The sequence below is a fragment of the Theobroma cacao genome, chromosome 8, assembly GCF_000208745.1.
Source record: "Theobroma cacao cultivar B97-61/B2 chromosome 8, Criollo_cocoa_genome_V2, whole genome shotgun sequence".
Taxonomy (NCBI): Eukaryota; Viridiplantae; Streptophyta; class Magnoliopsida; order Malvales; family Malvaceae; genus Theobroma; species Theobroma cacao.
Window position 1 is genome coordinate 95,949 of NC_030857.1, and position 20,100 is coordinate 116,048.

The 20,100-nt window shown below is 39.7% G+C and overlaps 4 protein-coding genes across 4 annotated transcripts; all 4 read left to right on the forward strand.

Moving 5' to 3' along the window:
- LOC18591144 (probable WRKY transcription factor 7) lies at positions 1-1,973 on the forward strand. Its single transcript, XM_007017093.2, has 3 exons — positions 1-956; positions 1,052-1,177; positions 1,508-1,973. Exons 1-3 carry the CDS (start codon positions 166-168, stop codon positions 1,668-1,670), a joined length of 1,080 nt encoding a protein of 359 aa, XP_007017155.2. The 5' UTR covers positions 1-165; the 3' UTR covers positions 1,671-1,973.
- LOC18591145 (uncharacterized protein At4g06744) lies at positions 6,292-8,084 on the forward strand. Its single transcript, XM_007017094.2, has one exon. It carries the CDS (start codon positions 6,440-6,442, stop codon positions 7,763-7,765), a length of 1,326 nt encoding a protein of 441 aa, XP_007017156.2. The 5' UTR covers positions 6,292-6,439; the 3' UTR covers positions 7,766-8,084.
- Positions 10,609-12,262, forward strand: LOC18591146 (uncharacterized protein At4g06744). Its single transcript, XM_007017095.2, has one exon. The coding sequence runs from the start codon at positions 10,805-10,807 to the stop codon at positions 12,128-12,130; it is 1,326 nt and encodes a 441-aa protein (XP_007017157.2). The 5' UTR covers positions 10,609-10,804; the 3' UTR covers positions 12,131-12,262.
- LOC18591148 (probable inactive receptor kinase At5g67200) lies at positions 17,124-19,940 on the forward strand. Its single transcript, XM_007017097.2, has 2 exons — positions 17,124-18,604; positions 19,252-19,940. The coding sequence occupies exons 1-2, from the start codon at positions 17,215-17,217 to the stop codon at positions 19,821-19,823; spliced, it is 1,962 nt and encodes a 653-aa protein (XP_007017159.2). The 5' UTR covers positions 17,124-17,214; the 3' UTR covers positions 19,824-19,940.

Sequence of the window (20,100 nt, forward strand, 5' to 3'; positions counted from 1 at the left end):
TTTTTTAGTTTTTTTTTTCTTTTGCTTTTTTCTTCTTCTTTTTTAAATTTCATCATCATTTTTTCAATTTATTTTCCCTCTTCTTGTCTTTCTCTATATTTATAAACTGCTTCTTTTGGGTCATCAAAATTTTGTGTGGGCTTTGTTCCTCTTGGATGAAGAGAGATGGCTGTGGAATTGATGATGGGATATGGTCGTGGTGATAGTTTTGCAGGGAAAATGGAGGAAAATGCTTTGAGAGAAGCTGCAACTGCTGGAATTCAAGGTGTTGAAGAATTGATAAGGTTGATGTCTAACAGTCAACAGCTCTACAATCAGGATGCTTCGTTTAAAACTTCTTCTCCTTCAGGTCCAGAGCCAGCCATGGAAATCCAAGCTGTTACAGATAAGACTGTTAATTCCTTCAAGAAGGTTATTTCTTTACTTGGTAGACCGAGAACTGGCCATGCTCGATTTAGACGTGCTCCTCTTACTTCTCTCCAACAAGAAGAGAAGCAACAGCAACAAGATTTACAACAACCTCGGCAGAAGATCCAAGAGTCAGGGACTTGTTCTGTTCAAGTAAACAAAGATCAGGTGTCTGCTTTCAAGCCTTTTTGTCCAACCCCAGGTCATAGGTTGCCTCCTTTGCCTCATAATCACCACCAGAGTAAAAGCAGTCCTCTTTTGGTGGCAAGGAGTGGTCTTTTGGAGAGAAATGAAGCGCCTACTACTATCAATTTCACATCTTCTCCCCCTTTGTCTGCTGGGAATTCTTTTATATCTTCATTGACAGGGGATACTGATAGCATGCAGCCATCTTTCTCTTCTGGGTTCCAATTTACTAGTCCTTCGCATGTACCTTCTTCTGGTAAACCTCCTTTGTCTTCCTCTCTGAAAAGGAAGTGCAATTCCATGGATGATGCTGCTCTCAAGTGTGGGTCAGCATCTGGCCGTTGCCACTGCTCCAAGAAAAGGTTGGTTTTTCATTTTTCAGTTGTACATACAGTTTCTGCATTTAATTGATTTGGTTCTGAAGCCTAAACCTTTTGATTGAAATTTTGTTGTGCAGGAAATCGAGAGTGAAGAGAGTGATTAGAGTTCCAGCTATTAGCAACAAGATGGCTGATATTCCTCCTGATGATTTTTCCTGGAGAAAGTATGGCCAGAAACCAATCAAGGGTTCTCCTCATCCAAGGTGTGTAAAAATTGTTTGGTTTTTGCACCCTCTGATCAGTCAAAAATCTTTATTTTTTTACGTTTCCTTGTTCTTATCGTGGGCTATTAACTAGTTGTTTCACCCGTTTGCGGTTTGACCAAAAGCCTCCAAACAATAATGCAAAGTTTGCATTGAATGTTATTGTTTTCAACTGCAATTGTCATCTTCTGGTTGGCGATTAATTGTCATTGACTTTTTTGTATTATGCATTGAATTGTCCACTGAGTTATGATTCGTTTGTTTGGCGTGTGAGTCTACTTTAACTCAGTCCCGAGTTTTCCCTAACCCTTCCCTACTGGGCAAATTCAGGGGCTATTACAAGTGTAGCAGCGTGAGGGGCTGCCCTGCAAGGAAACATGTGGAACGAGCTGTAGACGATCCGAGAATGCTAATTGTAACATATGAAGGAGATCACAATCACAGCCACAACATCACGGATGCGCCGGCGGCCGTGGTCCTGGAGTCATCTTAGTCCAAACCATCCAACGGCCCTGAAATGGTCATCAAAATTCCAAGGGAAATCTTAAAAGATTAGGCCATCTGCAGGGTTGTTCAGATAGTCAACTTAGAGCCAGGGCTCTGTCTCCAAGAAGACAAGAAGATTGATTAGTGGTTACGTTAGCTGTTTTTAAAAGACAATATAGGATTCCTTGTTTTTTTTTGGTTTTGGCACCAGACTTTGTTTAGAAAAGAAAAATAGGCATAGAGTAGGAGACATTGTGGATTTGGTGGAGCTGAATCATGCAAGAAATGGGGTTTTTCTTTTTCATCTTTCTATTTTTTAATGTTCTTATACTCAATTACCAGAATTTTTTTCCCTTTTATATATATATATATATATATATATATATATATATTANCTTTATTATATATATATATATATATATATATATATATATTATACACATACAATATGGTGGCGGATCTTGCTGAGGATGCTCTCACTTTAATTTGTTCCAATGTCCAACCAAAAGCTCTGATCCATTATTTTATAAATGAAGCAATTGGGTGTTGCAGTCAATGAAGAGATAAGAATTTTTTTTTGTTATTGATTTCTTTAAACAACAGATGTTGTCTTGTGAGTGAAGGTTGACCCTTGATGCCGAATTTTAAAGTGTTGAGTGGAGTGTGATAAAGAAAGAAGGAAAAATAAGTGTGGCCGTGGGTTGTTTTTTTGTCAGCTTCGGATCTCTCTCCAAGTTCCAATTCTGCGAATATCGTGGACTCAAGTTGCGATCATGGATTTATGGTCGGATTTGGTAGTGGTAGAGAATCTATAGTGTTGGCGGTTTGGTTTTGAGAGAACCCCATTTCACATCGGAGAATAAGAGTAAGTCAAACCGGCCGGTCTGGCGCGTTCATGTGTTGTACCCCACTCGTTTGTTTTTCCTTTCAATATCAAAGGAATTTAGAAATACCATTCGTTGTTTCCCAAGACCTTTCCTGTTTAGGTCAAACTTAAACTGTAATCTACTTTTTATCTTTTTCCACCCTTGTTCATCACATTTGAATTCCAAGTCTTTCATTTTTTTCAAAAGAAAAGTACCAGTTGATTACCTGTTCTGCAAGTTTCAATGTTCCAACAACTCCTTGGGATGAATATGACCTCACATCTTCCTTTTGGAAATTTTACACTTTTGATAGACGAGTTTAGTCAACATTACAAATGTGCTTTTGAATTTCTTCATTTATAGCTGTGTAGTGAGTATCTAGGTTTCTTCACTAACGGCGCCTCTAAACTCTCCAAGGAAACATTACTTCAAAGTTGCCCATGTTCACTTTGACAAGAGGCCATGGCAGCCCACTACTTTCTTCTTTTGGGAGGATCGATTTAACCCGTTTCAAGTCAACCTTGCTTTTTCTCTTTTCCGACTGAAAATATCTATTCACCAACACCAAAAGCTTGTGCAGGATTTGCGTTATCTGTCACAAGCTAACAAGAACAAAGATTGTTCAAAATCTATTTCTAAGGTTAAGTTTGTCATTGCAATTGAGTTGTTATTCTTTCAATTATGTTTATGGTGAAACGTACAAACTCACCTTGCTTTCCTTCCGTCAAGACACAAGAAATTTGAAGTCATCCCTGTTGCAGGCTCTGTTATGATTTTGTATGCTTGAGCTCTGTTCATGTCTTGTTGCTCAAGCATAGCAGATTGAGTTTGGTCAATCAAGCTTTTTCTCCGGACTAGTAATGGAAAAGGGAAGGGACCGATGAATCTCAAAGACAAACTTTACTTTGAAACCACGACAATAGAAAAGGTGTAATGTGCTACAAACCAAGCACTTTGATTTCTGCTAAGCAATCGCTTGTACGTAAACTGTCTATTGCTTAACCCTGAAGCTAGCAGGAAAGGATAGCAATCTCAAACTAAGTCAAGTTGTGATGTGTTGATTAAAGAGACGTTGTAGCTAAGTACATGGGGTTGGGGTCACGTGAATGTTGGAACCTTCTAGTTCAAAATATATTCATCACATTGAGGTAGAGTTAATGTCCCGAAATGAAAATGAAATTAGATTTGGAATTTTATATTCTGGCAAGTGAACCGATGAGAATTCCCAGCATGATGAAGCTGGCAAAGTTCCCTTGACTCTTGAGCTCCCACTACACGCGTCCAAGAGCCCACTCCATCTTTTGCCCTTTGTCTGGGCTTATGGGATTGAGCTATATGGTCCAGTTCAATTGGGTCCATTCCCACAGCTGCTGACCAAGATCCACCCCAGTTAGATAGTAAGTTTAACGCCCAATACTAACTTTTTTTGTCCAATGACCTTTCGTGAGCTGGCACCTTCGTGATGGCAGACCCCCTTTTTTTTTTTTTATGTTTTGTTTAGGAAAAAAAAGAAGAGAAAATCATATGGTTTCATCTATAATTGACAGTAAAGTAACCCCAAATTCTTTTATCATCATTTATCAATGCCTCATGAATCCAATGTTGTGCTGATTTTAAGCACAGTAATTTAATTAATAGAACGTAAGCCTAGCTAGCAAAGCTCTTCTCTTTCCAACGTTTGTTTATATAGCAATCTGACGTACTGATGCTTTCGTAAATCGTAGGACCATGGGAAAAGAATAAAATATGAAAAAGGCAATTATGGGAAGGTGGAGTTACCCAAATGGCATTATGAGACACTATCCTTTCCATTAATTCAGCAATATTCTTGGTGTAGCTTTGTTTGTTTTATGCTTGAAGAGTTGCCCAACAATCGGAATATATGTAAGAAGAGGACCAAGGATCTTCCTCTGTTACAAAAGCAACTGACCAAAGCCATTTTAATTGCACGTACGTATATTGATCAATTTTTTCTACTTTATGTTCAATTCAAGCGTTTCTTCAAGAATTCTAATTGGCTTCCAAGACCAAGACTAAAAATAAAGGTCTGAAAAAATCAGAGTTTCTGGAATAAAAAGTTAAAGTGAAGATAAAGACAAAAAAAAAAAATCATAATTAACGTTTCGCCTCGGACCAAAAATTCTTAACCATGGTTGTTAGTTGTCCGAAGGATTAGGTGAAAGTTTTGCAGACATATATTTTGTCAAATGTTCTTCATTCTAGGTTGTAAAATGACTAATTAAATAAGTACAATTTCTAAATTTAAACCCTGTACCAGGCATTGATACTTGGATTGCAATAAGGAGACAGTCTAAAAAGAAGATGTTGAAATCAAAGGAAAAGTGAACTGAGGTCCTCGTCATTGTTAAATGTCACTTACTAACAGCAACGATCAAAGTTTCACACCCCCTTTAATTTCTTCTCTCTCTCTTCCCCTGATTTGGGGTTTTTTATTATTAGGTTGTTTAACCAGCTAATTTTTTATTAAGAAAAAGGTGGAATAAAGTGATTTTGCTGCTGATGCCATTATCTTTTCTTTTCTTGTTGTCCAAAGGAGCTGCACAATTCCTCAGGTGCAAGGACCCTTTTTTGACAACTGCCCACATTGTATGTGTTGGCTGGCTTAGTCTCCCCTACGACGACTTAGACTTGAACTGCTGCAGCCACTGCAGCCCCGTTCACTTAGCACAGCTTTCTTGAATTTGTTTCCAATGATGAACATTTCCTACTCGAATTTAAGCTAAAGATAATGCTTCCTCCATGTATCCAATTTGGTTTCCATTCGGTATCGAATTTGAAGAATTGCTTGATCATTGAAAAATTTTGGCATCAACAATTTGCGTAAATAAGTTTTAACTGACCATTTGCAAACTCCTTAACCATTCAATAGCTTTGCCTATTTGGATGCGTAGAACGAAAAGAAACAGTCCCCATGCACTTTAGAAAAAGTGGGATACATCAGCTTCTTTTCCTATTTTATCATAAAAAAATTAACGGCCTGATCTTTGTGGATCATTTCTTTAGAATGGAAAAAAAGAAAAAACCAATCAAATTGACAATTAATTAAAATAGCTGATCGAGCAATTTCTCTTTGGTGTCGGTGGGTTCTTCTTTTTTTGTCTTCTTCCTACAAACTATAGAATGCCCCTGGCTCCACTAACCTTGGGAAGAAGGTTATTCTCAATCTTTATTTACTAAATAAATCAATCTGAGGTATCCTCTTTTGTTGTTTTGTTGCCAACATTTACTTTTCCAACCTTTCTTTATGCAAAGTTATCTCTACCTTTACCTATGATTTGTCCCGAGAGAACCACCCGCAACCAATTATTGCTAGATAAAGTCATAAACTTTATTTCCACGTACTATCAAAGCAATGGTCTTGGCTTCGTGGGAGGTAGAGTCATCCACGAAGAAGAATGAAAGTCTTAAAACTTAAAGGCAAAATAAAAGGAAAAAAAGGGTCTTAATTATTACCATTTGATTCATGCACTGTACTTTTGGACAATATTTCCCCAAAATTGATTTAGAGATGAAAAATGTCTGCAACTTACTGCTACCCAAGTGTAACATGAAATATTCTGCTCGCTTATGCGTTAATTCAAATAGACAAGGATAACTTTAATTACTTACATTACAATGTTGTGGTTGAACGTATTAGTCATAAACTCAAAATTAAATGGATTAGGATAATGACTAACTGTTTAAAGTCGTTTTCCTGAAGATAAAAGAAAAAGGCATAAATTATGTTTCTGAAATGTGCGATGTGCATTTAGAATTTGAGCCCCAAACCCTTGACTGAAAGTTGAAACATGAAAGGCTTCATTATAAGTACTCATTCCTCCTGTGTTAGCTTTGCGCCACAATCCTCGGTACCTTTTGTTTCCAGGAACGGCTAGATAGCAAGCAAACCATGCTTCCACAAATGCTCTTTGCCACTTTCCTTCTCCTGAATACATATTTCTTCCAATTTGCAATCGCCCAAACTTACCCCCCTCCTCCAACATGCCCTCCAATCTCACCGCCACCACGCCCTACTAGAACCGTTCGCTATGTTAGTCCCCGTCCTCCGCTATACAATCCTTCACTTCGTCTCCTGCCTCGCCAACCAAATAACAATCCAGGACCCCTAGCCAATAGAGCCAGGATTCTTTTCATTACCCAGGAACTGAAAAGAAACATTACCTTTGACCCGCAAAACTACACCGGCACTTGGTTTGGCAACAATTACTGCCTCTTCAAAGGTTACATTTGTGACACTGTGCCTGACAGGAACATAACTGGACTAGCAGGTATTGATTTCAATGGCGCACGGTTTGGAGGTAACTTGAACTTTTATCGTTTCATTACAAATTTGCCTGACATTGCTATATTCCATGCCAATTCAAACAATTTTAGCGGGGTCATCAACCAAGGCCTCAATGGGTTACGTTATTTCTATGAAATCGACTTGAGTAACAACAAATTCATGGGAGGATTCCCGTCCAACGTTCTTGGTGCCACAAACTTAACCTTTGTCGATCTTCGTTTCAATAAGTATCTGGGTCCTGTCCCTCGTAGTTTGTTCAATTTCGACACTGATGTTCTTTTCATTAACAACAATGTGTTTTCTCGAACAATCCCTCCCAATTTTGGCAACACACCAGCACTCTATCTCACCCTAGCAAACAACAACTTCACGGGTACCATCCCAAGAAGCATAGGGGCAGCCTGGGAAACCATGACTGAGGTACTCTTCTTGGGCAACAAGTTATCCGGTTGCCTGCCTTTTGAAATTGGGTACTTAAACAGAACGACGGTGTTCGATGTTGGATCCAACCGGTTAACAGGTCCCATTCCGCAGTCATTCGGTTGCATGGCAAGGTTGCAGCTGCTTAACATGGCTCATAACAAATTCTACGGGCCAATACCAGAGGTTCTATGTAGGCTTCCAAGGGCATTCAATTTCACGCTGTCAAATAATTACTTCACCCAAGTAGGCCCACAATGCAGGAGACTAATCAGGTTAAGGAGGCTTAACGTGAATAGGAATTGCATAATGGGGCTTCCAAATCAAAGATCAGCAGCTGACTGTGGAAGGTTCTTTGCAAGGCCTAGGACCTGCGCAAGGGAGAGCACATTCAGCATCATTCCATGTAGGCTACCTGCGGCTTCATTGAGAACCCGAATCGTTTCTCAAGAAGATGAAGTTCCGCCAGCTCCACGAAGCTATAATGCGCTTGTGAAGCCGCCACATTAAAGAAATCTGGACTGTCTAAAGTCACTTTGGTGGGATGCATGTGCTTTATTTGGACTCGGAATAAGATTCATTAGTACGATAATGCTGTTACTTTATATATATGTTTGTACTTTGTATTAGCATATATTAATTGATAGCATATGGTTTGGAAATGTGGTTAATTAGAGGGGATTATAATAGCAGGGAAACTGATCTTCTCTGTCATTGTCTTTGTTTTTCTTTCCCCTGTCTGTTGAAAGTGATGTTTGTAATTAACTTAAAAAATTTGACGTTTCATGGATGTTGAAATGCAGTGGATTTCTTTTAAGTTTCGTGGTTACTATTTCCCCATATTTGTTATATATAAAGTAAGTGTCATCTTTCTGTAAGGCACTTCGAAAATTACAGTGTTGGTTGAGGGTTGGTAGAGAGTAGGCCGATTTATGTGCCGAAAGTTTAATAAAAAATGGGCCAATTTGATTCCCGGCTCCTGCCATTTGCGCCGACCGGGAATTTTTTTTGGTGGGCTTAACTACGATGGACCATCAAGTTAATATGGGCTTTAAGTTTGGAATAATTAATGCACATTAGGGGAGAGCACCAATCGATTGCAACCGTGCAACTGACCGAAATCGACGTCGACGGTCATAGTCGGCTTAGTTATTCGGTGTTGATTTGAGAGGTCGAGTTTAATCGTTGGTTTTAATACTTCATGGTCCAGTCACCGACGACACTGTCTCTCCACCCGAAACGATCGAAAAATCAAAGGGAAGGGTGAAAATTCATTTTTAGCCTCTTTAAACCCCTTTTGTCTTCCTTCTTTTCCTCGATTGTTGTATACACTCATCAAATCAACCCCCTTTTTTCCCTTTGAAACCCTGAAAACCTTCTTGGCTTCTTCCTTGGTCCTCATCAATTGCCGTCGTCGACCCCTTGTTGTCATTGTCGTCCTCCTCGCCAGTCGCCGGTCGTCTCTTGTAGTTGCTGTCATCTACTCATCTTCCTTTTATTCAAGCCTCAAGGTATATACAATGTTGAAGAACTTGAGTGGTTGACAGATTGTGCTCACCCACCCTCCAACCGATCGAAACTGAAGTCGGTTTCGATTGATCTGGTTTCCCTTACAACCAGTCAATCTCAGTCGGTCGTAAGGAAGTTCGGTTTCTGTCGGTTTTGGTTCCTGTTGAAACCGAAACTGACTGATGCTCACCCTTAAATTGCACATATTAAACTTGATTCTTTCTGACTTTTTTCCGCTTTTCTTCCTTTTAATCTTTCACCAACAAGAGATGCTTGGGCCATTTACTTAAACCGTACCAATTAATTGAACTTTAGAGCAACAACAACTTCACTCACAAATTAAGTAACTCTTTAGTCTTTCGTTTGTAAGTTCATTAATTGTGTGATGAATAAGGTGTTTGATATAAAAATAGTATTGTGATTCAATTTAAAAGTGAGTATTTCACAATGAAAATCTGTACATAATTAAAGATCCAGATAAACATACACACAATCAGATGTTTATAAACACATATAAAAATAACATCATTTGATTACTCACAAGTGATTTAAAAGATATTTATGATTTATAATTAGAGAAGTAAGCTATACCGGGATGCAAGGTCCTATCAAATTGGCTCATATGTACCACTTTTGGAAACAATCCTTCCACTTCATATTGTTTTTGTAAAACAACTATTCACTTCCAATATTCGATCCCGCATTGTTAAATTGGGATAGTGTGACATCTCCTCTGACTGAGTGCCTATGATGATTCAATAGTGGGATCATTAGTAACTTATATGCTGTAAACAGTTTTTGAGGGACTTCAATGAACAACACCCACCAATTTGTTGATTTCCCAATGATATTATGATTTAGTCTAGAAAGCAGTGAAAGCAAGGAAAAAATTTTCCTTCAACACAACTAAACTTCCATAGTTTCAAAGTTGGAAGAGTTAGATGAGAGAACCTTTCTGTATAAGATGGTAGTGATAATGAATTAGAAAAGCTACAACATAACTCAATTTTCCTTCTTGTCAAACGTCCAATTAAAATTTTTTGGATAGACGAGTGTAGAGAGGAACATGAGACATGAAATGAAATTATGGTTTTTCAATTAGAAGGATAAAAAAGGTGAAGAGATATGAAATTGTTGAAAGGATAGAAAAGCATTTCTTTCAACTACTAGCTAGTTTAATAACTAGGTTAAAATCATACCCAAAAATAAAAATAAAAAGGAGTTCGCATTTAGTTGCTAGGACAGAAAAAGAAAATCATCCACATGGGGAGAAGAGAGGAGTCAGTCCACCATTGCCTTTTTCTTTTCTCAGTATTATCTCCCACCAAGCATTCCGTAAAAAAAGATCGCTGAATTATGATGCTAGCTGGGAGACAATAATGCGGCAGCTGTCAAGACAAGTTTTCCATTGGAATCCACTATCCGGCTAAGCAACTTGAATATTTGTAAGACCATATGGCCAAGATAAGATACTTTCTATCATTGTTCCGGGGGGTCTGGAATTCAATATGCAACAGGACCAAGATTAACGATTTCATGAGATTTAAGATTATGTACTCACTATAAATAAACTGTCTATTGTTGTAATTAATCTTGTTCTTCCGGGTAAATTTTCTTTTGAGTTCCGAGCTGTCTTACTTTTCTTTAGAGGTTAATGCAAGTTTAGTTTTACTGGGAACAAGGCCGAAAAGCGTTGCTTTGTGTTTACTACCCCTCTCAATATGCTGATGAATGAGGTCAATCATGCACAAGCATGCTTCTGAACAACTTTGCTTCTTCCTTGTCAAAACAGAGAAAAGAAATTTCTTCTTTGTGGTCACTATCAAGAAATGCACTTTAAGTGGATGGAAAAGATCAATAGAAAATAAAAATAGACCCTAAGAATAGTTCCAGATGACTCTGAGTGTGGCAATCTCTACCTATTTTCTATAGCTAGCTTCTCTCTTGTTATTGTCAACCTTCACCTTAGGTGCGCACGTCTTAGTTATATGGTTTCATTTCCATCACAAAAAGGAAGCATATAGGTGTAACATAGCAACAATGAGCAGCATCTCCAACATCATTGTAGTTTCAACTCTCCGCATCCTCTTGGCTTGTCTCATTCTCCACACCACAGCTCAAGATTCCAGCAGAGAAGCTCTTGAATTTACAATTGGTATCGGCAGTGGCAGCAAAGACAGCTACCTCAGCAAGGGCTGCAACGATGAACATCATACTCTTCCATTCAAACTCAACTGTCCACTGTCAAGAACCCCTATAACAACTCTGCCAGCACTTGCTTCGGAAAAGGAAGTTTTGGAGTTTGCTGACCAAAGGCTGGCTCTAGTGTACCCGGTAATCCAAAAATTTAAGTCTATAATCACCTCCGATCCGCTTGGCATCACCGAAACTTGGCTGGGTTCAGATGTATGCAGTTATAAAGGATTCTACTGTGATAATCCCCCTGATAATAAGTCTGCAATAGCTGTTGCTTCTATTGACTTCAATGGATTTCAGCTGGCTGCCCCTACATTAGATGGCTTTCTTGATAAGCTACCAGATATTGCCCTCTTCCATGCGAATTCCAACAATTTTGGTGGTACTCTTTCGCCAAATATTGCCAAGCTTCGTTATCTCTATGAGCTTGATATAAGTAACAACCAATTTTCCGGTCCATTTCCAGCAGCAGTTGTGGACATGAGCGGTCTAACATTCTTGGACATTCGCTTCAACTTCTTTACAGGGTCAGTCCCTGCTCAAATATTTACTCAGAATCTTGATGCTCTCTTTATCAACAACAATAATTTCATGATTCAGCTGCCTGATAGCATTGGCAGCACCCATATTCTTTACCTCACATTGGCCAACAACAAATTCAACGGTCCACTTCCAAGAGGCATTTTCAAAGCCTTTCCTTCTTTAGCCGAGGTTCTGCTCTTAAACGACCAGCTAACAGGTTGTATTCCTTATGAGATAGGTTTGCTAAAAGAGGCTGTAGTTTTTGATGCTGGCAACAATCAGTTGACTGGTCCTTTACCTTTCTCATTAGCTTGTTTGGAGAATTTGGAGCAGCTAAACCTTGCTGGTAACCTTCTGTTTGGAACGGTACCTGAGGTGCTCTGCGAACTTGGAAAATTGGTGAATTTATCATTGTCTGACAATTATTTTATACATGTTGGCCCCCTATGTAGGATTTTGATTGAGAGAAGAGTGCTTGATGTAAGGAACAATTGCATTCCTGGTCTTCCATTTCAGAGATCGATAGTGGAATGTGCAAATTTCTTTGCCCATCCAATGTTCTGTCCTCGAATGTGGTCTTACACTTTCATTCCTTGTAAGCCTTTTACCTATAGTTCTTCAATTCCTGAAATGGCTCCTTCACCTTAATCTTCTTACACTGCACAAGCAAGGAAGCAGTGGCTTTTTATTTTTAAAATTGTGACACTATTGTATGAATGCTTATGATGAATTATTCTTTCTTTCACTTCTATATAATGAGAATATGAGATATGGTCTTGGTCAAAATTTATGAAACCTCAAGAATTCTATGATCATTTCCGTTTGACAGGTTTTTCATTTCCTGTATAGGTTTTTTAGTGGCCACTTGCTGAAGAAAGTTATATGCAAGGAAAGAATAATAGTAAGTTCACTTGGAAATTATGTAGATAGTTTACATACATTTCATTTAAATGAAAAACGAAGCAATTGGTACTTGTATTGAAGACTGAAAAGTGAAAATCATCTGGGTTTAGAGTGAAAATATTCAGCGTCGTGAAAGATGTAACGCAGAAAACTTGGCTTCTAATTTGCTGGTACCATGACTAAGGTCCTAAACTGCCAGCATTCCAGTTTTTACAATCAACTGGTGGCCGCAGAATTATTGCATAATCCAGTTTTTACATTTTCGTGAAAGATGTTATTCCTCTGCAATTACCAAGAAAACAAGTATACTTTGCAACCTTGTATTATTGCATAATCCAGCCACATGTGTACACTGTACCATGAATCTTTAAAGCAGAGAAAACACGACATGACATAATGGGAAATCGTCAATGACAAAGAGAACATTAGGTGCTTTTGAAAAGAGTATGGTCCCAGACTTTGTCCATTCAGGTATGGGAATAGGGCCTATTTCTACCTTCTTTCTACTGCCATTCTGGAACCCGCTCGCCACTGCAATCTCACTTTGAATTTGTGTGCAAACTGGCTCACCTACATAACCAAGAACGTTTTGTTTAAGCCATAAATTTAGAGGAGAAGAGTGTTGACACAAGTCTCAACCAACCCACAGCATTACAAGTTGCTAACGCAACTATGTGGTCCAGCTCAAAGAGTGCCCCATTAGACACTTAAAAAACATTATTAATATTTTGTCTGTGGTCGCCGTCATTGGTTTAATTATGTCTCAAGTGTTAATGGAGAGCTGCTGACACTTCAGTGGCTGTTTTCGTTGTTTCATGATTAAAATTAAGAATTATTCATCGGAAGCTCGTGCCAGGGTTACCTCTCCCTCTCTTTTTTCGCTCTGCCAATAAGCTTACGCTGTTTGATCGGCCTCTCTTTTGTGAAAGGTTGTTGGTGATAGTTATCCAGATCATTGCCCACTTGCACCCACTTTTATTGGCCTTCCATCGTATTTACATTATCTTCACTGAGGTCTTCTTTCAATGTGATTAAATATAATATACCACTTTCTAACTTTCCTTTTGCTTTTGATACAGAATATGATAAACTTTTCAACAAAATTTTATTATTCAAAACAAGTTACATCAACTCTATTATGACATCTCCAAAATTTATATTATTTTTTTATAAAAAACTTTTATTAAATTAACAATCATATATGTGAAAATAACATAACGTAAATATACTTATTCATCATTTTCACTCATTTTATGAAATGAGATGAATGATTGTCACAATTAAATAATAATAAAAAAGAGCTGGAGAAAGTAGCAAGTAGAAAGTTCTTGGCCCAAGCAAAATTTTGAGCTCATACGGCTGAAAAACCTAGCCTGCATGAATGGATCGAGCAAATTTGTATCTTGTGTCCGGCCTTAGCCATCCTCTTGAGTACAAACTGGACATCTTTTAACTCTTTTAGCCAACTTTGGCTGCGAAACTGTACCCTCTTATTCCCTAATTTAAAGCAGGAAGCAAAGTGCTAAATCTCGAGTTTAGTTTGCTCTGCACTATTAACAGGATTTTGTAGTGTCTCCCTAAGGGTATCAATCCCAGAATTATGAAGCAAAATGGTCCACTGAAGTTCCCAGTTAAAAGGACTGTGGAGGTGACTCTGAACTGTAACGCAGATCATGTAGATGGGCCACGTGGTGGTGAAAGCGACTAGAGCATAATCATGGAAGGAAGCATGAGCCATTATCTACCAGCAGTCCAATCTCCATTCAGAATCAACAGGATTATATTAAAGGAAAAAGAAACCATTATTGATGTTTCCATAGTCTTGTAGTTCTCAAATAGACGGACGTGGTTGTTTGAACCCAGGAGTGGGTGACCACTAGCCACCATATATAGGCTGGGCCCTGGGTGCCAAAACTTCCGAAGCGATAGCCGTCTGGAAATGCTATGCTAGTTCCTAATCGATTGCCCAAAGAGGCGAAAGTCACCATTTTAGATTTGAGTCCATCCTTAAAAACGGATGCTAACAATATAATTGACATGGTCAGATCAGATTGAACAAAAGGGTGTTACGAATAATAAGAAGAATAAATATTATTTTGGTGATTTTGTCTTCAACAGAAATGTGAAGTAGAAGGAGTAACATTGTTGCGTTTATGTTGAGAGTTTTGACTATAGAGGAATCTTCGTCTTCCTTATGCTGCCACGTGGTTTGCCTTCCCAATGAATCTTGCATTATGCACTATCACAGAATCACGATATGAAAATCTTCGAGTCAAAGCTTCTTTCACTCTTCAGCATCGCGATTCTTTCCCGGACAACTTTACAATACACCAACCAATCTTGACAGCCCATTTTTGACCCCAAAAATCTTGACAACTCAGTTCATATTCCTTGGTTCGTTTGGGCTGGAGCCCTCAGATCGTAGACACAGATCCTGCTGTATCTAAGCTGGAAAAACACTTGTCTTCGGCCCTGGCCAGTCATGACTCATGACTCATTTGTTTGACCGACCATCTTCCTCAGCAAAAGTTACCCCACCTTCTGATCTCTTTACATTTATGCAGCATTAACTTTAAGCCTAGCATTTTGTCTTTTCTTATGTTTAATTTACATTTGAGATATTCCATGCACCCGCCATTTTTTTGCATTAAAAGACAGAAGCTTTTGTTTTCTTGCCTCATCGGATGTGGACACAACTACAGAAGCTATTATTATTAAGGTAAGGACCATATATTACTTTCATTCGTCTCACAGGCAGTAGTTGGATTGCTGGAATAAATCTTGGACGAATTTATAGACCTAGCCAAATCGGTTGTCTATCTAGCTATCTAAACTTAAATTTGACGAAACAGTCATAGATCTACCCTTTTGCATAAGTATTTGCTTTTGCAATTGCATCGTACCATTGCAGATTGTGACCTTGTGTTGGTTTCTTAGATTGTTTCCTTCTTTGCAAATAATTGCATTTATTAATGGAGCCCTACTTAGTTGGATCATAAGTGCTCCTTGGGGGCAGCCAGCCCATAGAATGATGGAATTCCCCACAGATTAGAACATATAGGATTTGGCGGCCATATAATTTCCAAACTAACTGGGGCTTTAAGTTGTTAACCAGGATGAGGCTAATTATAAGTCATATAGCAGTGTAGATGGGAAATCATGCTTTGAAATCCGTAGGAACAAGTTGAATCGCGATTGCCACAATAAGTTGACATGAATGGGGCAAGTATGTATGTATCTCACACTCTGATCATTCTCCCTCGGTATATATTTATCTGGTTGAAGGTTTTTTTACCTTGATGGCCTCGTGTGTGAATATTTTCGATCACGACAAGGATGAGGATGATCGACTGTGTGTACTCTGAAGTAATTGTGAACCAGCAAGAGTAGTTGACATTATACAAGTAGGCCATGCAGCTGGTGGTCGCTGATGCTTGGCAGGAGATCGACGGGCGTCCTTCAAAGGTGATTTTAAGGGATGGGTCTTTTTGTTTTGTCTATGTCGACAAGTCATGTGCCTTGGAAGAATGGATGGAACTTGAACCAATACAAAGGAAGCATCCAATCTCACAATTTGTACGCATCTCCTACCTTCAGCACCCAATATTCTGACAAAGAGGTGAGCTACACCACATCGGGCAATTCAAAGAATCGATTTCCTTTTATAATTGGAACATTAGATTGCACATGCCGGATGCGTACTAGAGGAAGTATGGGCTCGGGCCCTCTTCCAGCCATTTTTTGGGCTATGCATGCAGCTTCCACTAAAAGGCCTTAACTTTCGAGCGGTTGTTGTCCCACACCTTAATGTTAATTATGATTTAGCATTTTCATAACATTTTTTTATTGTTTATTAAAACAAATTTATGTGGTGCATAACTGAAATGAGCTTAAGGTTTGAGTGGATTAGACGTCAAATTATGTCTGCTCAAGTTGAATCATTAATTTAAGCTTATTTAAATGTTGAGGAATTTCGATTTTTCAGACTCGATCATGAACCCAAAACAGGTCTAGAATATTGAAGGTCGAGTAAGACTGGGCTTGATTTAAGACTCAAAACTATGTCATAACCAGAAATGGTTAGCCTTGCCTTTGTGATTTGAGGACATGTAGTAATTTGAATAGGAGGTGGCATCAGCAATCAAGATGATCGTAAAAGGTACCTTTCTTCATTAAGAGGCAATCCATTTAGGTCAAGGTTACATTAAGAACGGGAAAGCGTAACCATAGCCATGAATACCCAAAGATGACGAACCCACATTTACCAATACCTGCCCCTTTTCGATCTTCAAAACTCGATCAACCCATCAAAAAGATTACCCAACTGTGAATTCACGTGGCAGCTTGGCACTGTCAGCTCAAAAAGTTTACCCAATTCACAATGACAGGCGTTTTAAAATTTATTTCTCGTCGCCAAGAAAGAAAAAGAGAAATAATTACATGAAAAAAGCAAGAATGGGCAAGGAAAAGAAAGGGCCTTGCGGGTTGCTTGGGTTGGTATAAAGACAGAGTGTATTAAACCGTACAGTACAGAAATACATTACATTAGGGAATTAGACACTAGCTTTTTTGCCCATATCTCTGTGCTTGCCTTCACGTGATTCTGACTTGTACTCCGACAGCTGCTCCCCTAGCTATTAGCTTATTACATGCTTTGTCACGTACCGCTTGCTCCTATCGCCATCTCAGTCCTCTCTCTCTACGAAACACTTTGGCCTATCAAGTGGAGTGAGACAGACTAATCAACAAGCTTATTGCTTTTGGAAAAACAGATACAAGGGAAAACAAAAAGGGGGAGAGAGAGTGAGAGCTGAGAAGTTTCCCACGCAATGCTGAAGAGAACACAACCCCTTCTTCAAAGGTTCTTCATTTTGTTCCTATTATGTAGCATAATTGCTTCTCCAGAAGCTGCAAAGCTTTTGCCATCACCCGAGGCTACTGCTCTTCTGGGTTTTCAAATGAAAGCAGATTTGAGAAGCAACCTTAGATTCTCTCAAAATGCAAGCTTTCACTTTTGTGATTGGCAAGGAGTCACATGTTACGAGCAAAAAGTGGTACGTCTCATTTTAGAAGATCTAGATCTTGGTGGCATTTTCGCTCCCAACACATTGTCCCACCTTGACCAACTCCGAGTCTTGAGTCTCCAAAACAACTCCCTCACCGGTCCAATTCCTGATCTCTCAGGGCTCATCAACCTCAAAAGCCTCTTCCTTGATCATAACTTCTTCACTGGTTCTTTCCCTCCTTCAATCCTTTCCCTTCACAGGATAAGAACCCTTGATTTGTCCTACAATAATATCACTGGCCCCATACCAAGCTCGTTAGCTTCTCTAGACCGGTTATACTATCTCCGGTTGGACTGGAATCGGTTCAACGGAACGGTTCCTCCATTGAACCAGTCTTCTCTTAAAACCTTCAGCATTTCCGGGAACAATCTCACTGGTGCAATTCCAGTGACCCAGGCGTTGCTACGGTTTGGTTTCTCTTCTTTTTCATGGAACCCTGGTCTTTGTGGGGAGATTATTCACAAAGAATGTCATCCAAGGCCCCACTTTTTTGGTCCCACGGCTGCTGTGGTGGCACCGCCGCCTGCGGTGGTTCTTGGTCAAAGTGTAGAAGTGCATGGCGTGGAGTTGGCTCAACCAAGTGCAAAGAAGCACAAGAGAACTGCGGTTATCATAGGGTTTTCTACTGGGGTCTTTATTCTTATTGGTTCACTACTTTGCTTCGTCATGGCGTTAAGGAGACAGAAAGATAAAAAGCAATCAACGGCTGTGATCGAATCTGACGATGGGGCGACTACAGCACAAGTTGCAGCGGTGATTCAAATGGAGCAAGAGACTGAGTTAGAAGAGAAAGTGAAGAGAGTGCAAGGAATGCAAGTTGCCAAGAGTGGGAACTTGATATTCTGTGCGGGTGAAGCGCAGTTGTATACGCTGGACCAGCTGATGAGAGCCTCAGCAGAGTTGCTTGGGAGGGGAACCATGGGGACCACGTACAAGGCAGTACTTGATAATCGTCTGATCGTGACGGTCAAGAGGCTTGATGCTGGGAAATTAGCAAGCACAACGAAGGAAACGTTTGAGCAGCACATGGAATCGGTTGGTGGTCTAAGGCACCCCAATTTGGTGCCTCTGAGGGCTTATTTCCAGGCCAAAGAAGAGAGGCTTCTTGTCTATGATTATCAGCCCAACGGCAGCCTCCTCTCCCTCATTCACGGTAAGCTTCCTTTCGTTCTTTTTTTCTGTGGGCTGTTAGTGAGTTGAGGAGTGCACTCGGTGTGACTCGGGTTGCTGCGTGATTGTGAATTTAGAAGGACCCAATTAGGGAATGGCACGTGTACTAGTTCACAAGATGGATGTTGTATATCGGTTGCTAAATCTTAATCAGTTTTTGTAAGCATACGATCTAATTCCGTCGCCTGATCAGCTCCCGGTTTGAGTTGGAAGTTTGGAGTGACTAGATTTGTAGGTATCTAAGTTTTCCACGAACACCGAGAATCTAGCTGCTGAGTGCATGGGGAATTGATATGATTTCCATATTTTTTTAATTAATTAGTTCTTAATATAATAGTAGTCCAGAACTTTTTCTCGTGGATTGATTTTTCCGGCGTGCGATCCTAATCTCAAGTGAAGCACAGGAACATGGTCGTCGGATTCGGATGATGTTAATGGGTCCCACGTTAATTTTTTTGTGGGTCCCAATGCACAGTCCCCATACATCATCAGAGTCTAGATAGACGGCCTCAGTGCCAGCTGGCTGGCTGGGCCGGCTAGTATTACGTGGGACCCACTTGATTTTGAGTTGGATTATCATGTGATGAATTTCAATTGTCTGAATTGTTCCCTCCAAATTTCCTGTGCCAGGATCGAAATCAACAAGGGCTAAGCCACTCCACTGGACCTCGTGCTTGAAAATAGCGGAGGACGTAGCACAGGGCCTCTCCTACATCCACCAAGCATGGAGGCTCGTCCATGGCAATCTCAAGTCCTCCAACGTCCTTCTTGGCCCCGACTTCGAGGCCTGTATCTCCGACTACTGCCTGGCAGCCCTTGTCTTGACTTCCGCACCCGATGAAGACCCCGATTCCATCGCATGCAAACCTCCGGAGACTCGCAATTCAAACCACGAGGCAACATCAAAATCGGATGTTTTTGCATTCGGGGTTTTGCTGTTAGAGCTCTTGACAGGAAAGCCTCCCTCGCAGCACCCGTTTTTGGCGCCAGAGGAGATGATGCATTGGCTTAGGTCTTGTAGGGAAGACGATGGGGGGGATGATGAGAGGCTAGGGATGCTTCTTGAAGTGGCCATTGCTTGTAGTACGAGCTCCCCGGAGCAAAGGCCGACGATGTGGCAAGTGTTGAAGATGTTACAGGAGATTAAAGAAGCTGTATTAATGGAGGATGGTGAATTGGACCCACATTATGGGATGTCTTAATTTTATGTTGTTCCGGATATTTAATAGTTTGAGTAATATGCATAGAGGAAAAAGAAATATTTATTTATTTATACTGCATGAATATGATAACAAAAGCAATTTGCTGCATTTCTTTTCTGACATTATTTATGTTTGATGTTTCGTATTCTTGGCCCCTACATTACGCGCACACAGTTGCAGGTGATTTTAATGCCTGATGATTAAAATTTCATCATATGCTAGTACTAGTAGCACACCAGCTCTAGTTCTAGTTCTAGTTCTAGTGTGCACATCTCAC

Excerpts from the sequence above, each read along its gene's own strand:
- LOC18591148 (XM_007017097.2), top strand. The coding sequence starts at position 17,215 with ATGCTGAAGAGAACACAACCCCTTCTTCAAAGGTTCTTCATTTTGTTC. Across the intron at positions 18,605-19,251 it reads CCTCCTCTCCCTCATTCACG|GATCGAAATCAACAAGGGCT; the intron begins GTAAGCTTCCTT and ends TTCCTGTGCCAG.
- LOC18591145 (XM_007017094.2), top strand. The coding sequence starts at position 6,440 with ATGCTTCCACAAATGCTCTTTGCCACTTTCCTTCTCCTGAATACATAT.
- LOC18591146 (XM_007017095.2), top strand. The coding sequence starts at position 10,805 with ATGAGCAGCATCTCCAACATCATTGTAGTTTCAACTCTCCGCATCCTC.
- LOC18591144 (XM_007017093.2), top strand. The coding sequence starts at position 166 with ATGGCTGTGGAATTGATGATGGGATATGGTCGTGGTGATAGTTTTGCA. Across the intron at positions 957-1,051 it reads TGCCACTGCTCCAAGAAAAG|GAAATCGAGAGTGAAGAGAG; the intron begins GTTGGTTTTTCA and ends TTTGTTGTGCAG. Across the intron at positions 1,178-1,507 it reads AAGGGTTCTCCTCATCCAAG|GGGCTATTACAAGTGTAGCA; the intron begins GTGTGTAAAAAT and ends GGGCAAATTCAG.